This window comes from Rhagoletis zephyria, unplaced genomic scaffold, assembly GCF_001687245.7.
Source record: "Rhagoletis zephyria isolate East Lansing unplaced genomic scaffold, Rhagoletis_zephyria_1.1 Rzeph_scaffold_43530, whole genome shotgun sequence".
Lineage (NCBI taxonomy): Eukaryota > Metazoa > Arthropoda > Insecta > Diptera > Tephritidae > Rhagoletis > Rhagoletis zephyria.
The window spans coordinates 1-2,528 of record NW_016200585.1 but is presented as its reverse complement, the minus strand read 5'-3'; the positions used below and the strand labels follow the sequence as shown (position 1 = coordinate 2,528).

Below are 2,528 nucleotides of genomic sequence, written 5' to 3'. Positions count from 1 at the left end.
TGTTGCATGATTGATAAGCTTAGTTTTTGATCTTTGAGAAACTGAAGATGTAATAAACACTTTTTTGTCGTAATTTTTAAACTAATTTTCACCCGCTACAATTTCTATATAAAGAGGGCCGTATTCCTTTAGAGCACTTTTCACCTTTTCGGCATTAGAATCCGCTGGCAGCTGGCATACTTCAAATGCTCCTGGGCGAATAAACCGCTTCACTGATGAGCGGAGACACTTAGTGCCTAGTTCGGCGTAGTACGGATAACTTTCAGTGAGGGCAATTCCATTCTGGCGTATGTACTCTAGCGCCTCATCACCCCGACACCCATTGCAACCATCACATCCGGCGTATCCGTACTTTTCATGGGCGCAGTCGACCAGTTCCTGTTTGGCAAGGCTCACACCTTTCCGGTGACCAGTTTTCCTACTGTAAACGCCCTCCACAACGCCAGCAGCGGCAAATGCCCAGCAACTGCCACAGTTCCTTTTAAAAAGTCCTAGAAAATACCAGTAAGCTGTAAAAGCAAAAGTGTATATTTATTAAAAGTTTTAAAAAAGTTATGTTTACCTTGATTCTCAGCAGGTCCAAAAAATTTAAGATAATTAAGCTCCTTAGGAAAACTGGTGAAATAAACAGTGAACAGCGCAATGGGTTCAGGGTTTGAGTTGTTGCTTGTAATAGACAATTTGCCTCTATTTAAAAGAGAATACTCTTCTTCTGACTAAAACAAATTAAAAAACATTTTTTAATTATAAACATAATTTTAACAATATTTTTAAAAATTTGTTTACAAAATCAGCCATTGAATTAATGAACAAATTAAAATTTATTTTGCGATTTGTCTTTTCTTTGGCAAAACTGCTCGATTTGTTAAATGTAACCTAAAATTAAATGATTTTTAGTTAAAAAATAAATAAAAAGTTTAAAAAATTACTTTAATTTGTTTCCAACTGGTAATAGGCTTTTTGGTTTCATCGTGACAAAACAAAACGGTGACTACTACAAGCCAACCTATGATTTGCACAAAACGCATTTTTAACTTTTTAAAGTTTAAAAAAATTAAATTGTTTGAATATAATGCATGTTTAATTTGCAGTATTGACAGAAAAAAATTTAGTAATTAAAATAATAATTAAACATATTTTAACCTTTAAATAGTGTTCACTTAAACCATTGTTTAACGATAATTAATTAAAAAATAAAATTGTTTGTTTATTCAACAAATTAGAAAACAAAAACCATTCAACAACAACAACCAGCTGTAAAACAGTCTTTTTTGTGTTTTTTGTTTCTTTTCTTTTTATAATTTTTTTGTTACTTTTTCAAATGAGTATTTTTAAAATGTTTTTACCTGAATTTTTATTTGGATTTGGCTTGTTTGGGCCAACAAACTGAAACACTGGCATCTCTGTCGTTAGTTGGACAATTCGGATTACGTTCTAGCCCAGCCATCTCTAAAACTAGGTTGATCTTAACATAAATCAATTAGTTTAGATTTGAATGCTTTAACCGTGCAAATCCTATTTTTTATTGTTAAAAAACGTTTATTCATAAAAATATTTTAAAAAAATTATTTGGTTAAATGAACCATTTTTTAAAAATTAGCTAATTTTATTAAATTAATAAATTGGTAATGTTAACATTAAAATGAAAAATACATATATTAAATTTCTAAATTTAATTTTTTTGTTGTTTAAGTGATCGTTTTTCACAATTCACTACAATAAACAAAATTAATTAAAAACGTATATTAGTTATGTAACTTATACTATAGTTAATTTCTTTAGCTTTTGTACTTTGCCCCAAAAGTCCAAAACCATTGTCGCCCCAACCTAAAATAAAATAACATTAGTAAATTAAAAACAACTTAAAAATTTAATCAACATTTACTCTTGCCATAACTGTTGCGAATAATCCAGTAAGATTCGCCATCGATTTGCGAAGTTCCATAACCAATCAACACTACTGCATGATCAATAACTTTAGCTTTTGATTTTAAAAAAGCTGTAGGTACAGTAAACACTCCTTTTTCGTAGTTTTTGAATTCATTTTCACCCGCCACAATTGTTATATAAAGGGGACCGTATTTTGTGAGCGCTTGTTTGATTTGTGTGGCATTGGCATTAGCTGGCAGTTGACCAACATCAAATGTTCCTGGGGAAATGAACGGCTTTCTGTTTGGGCGGAGACACTTAGTCGCCTGTTCGGCGTTGTACGGATAGTGCTCAGTGAGAACGATTCCATTCTTTCTAATGTACTCAAGCGCCTGAGAGCCCACACCGCCACCGCAGCCTTTGCATCCGCTGTATCCGTTCTCTTTGCGTGCACAGTCGACCAACTCCTGTTTGGATAAGCTCACTTTTTCCTTATATTTCCAACTGTAAACGCCCTCTACGACGCCAGCAGCGGCAAATGCCCAGCAACTGCCACAGTTCCATGGAAAAAGTCCTAGCAAATACCATGGCCACTTTGCTAAAAAAACAAAAAAAAATATTAAATAAAAATTTTAAAAAATTAAGTTTACCTTGATCTT

At 32.8% G+C, this 2,528-nt stretch overlaps 1 protein-coding gene across 1 annotated transcript; it reads right to left on the bottom strand.

Annotated features, from left to right (window-relative positions):
• Positions 1–81: 81 nt before the first annotated feature.
• On the bottom strand, positions 82–2,467 carry LOC108355216 (cathepsin L1; the record flags this gene model as incomplete). The annotated part of the gene is made up of 3 exons (XM_017606385.1): positions 82–509; positions 1,765–1,827; positions 1,886–2,467. Coding segments are annotated over 3 exons (1,073 nt in total), but the record flags the coding sequence as incomplete, so codon positions are not given.
• Positions 2,468–2,528: the final 61 nt, after the last annotated feature.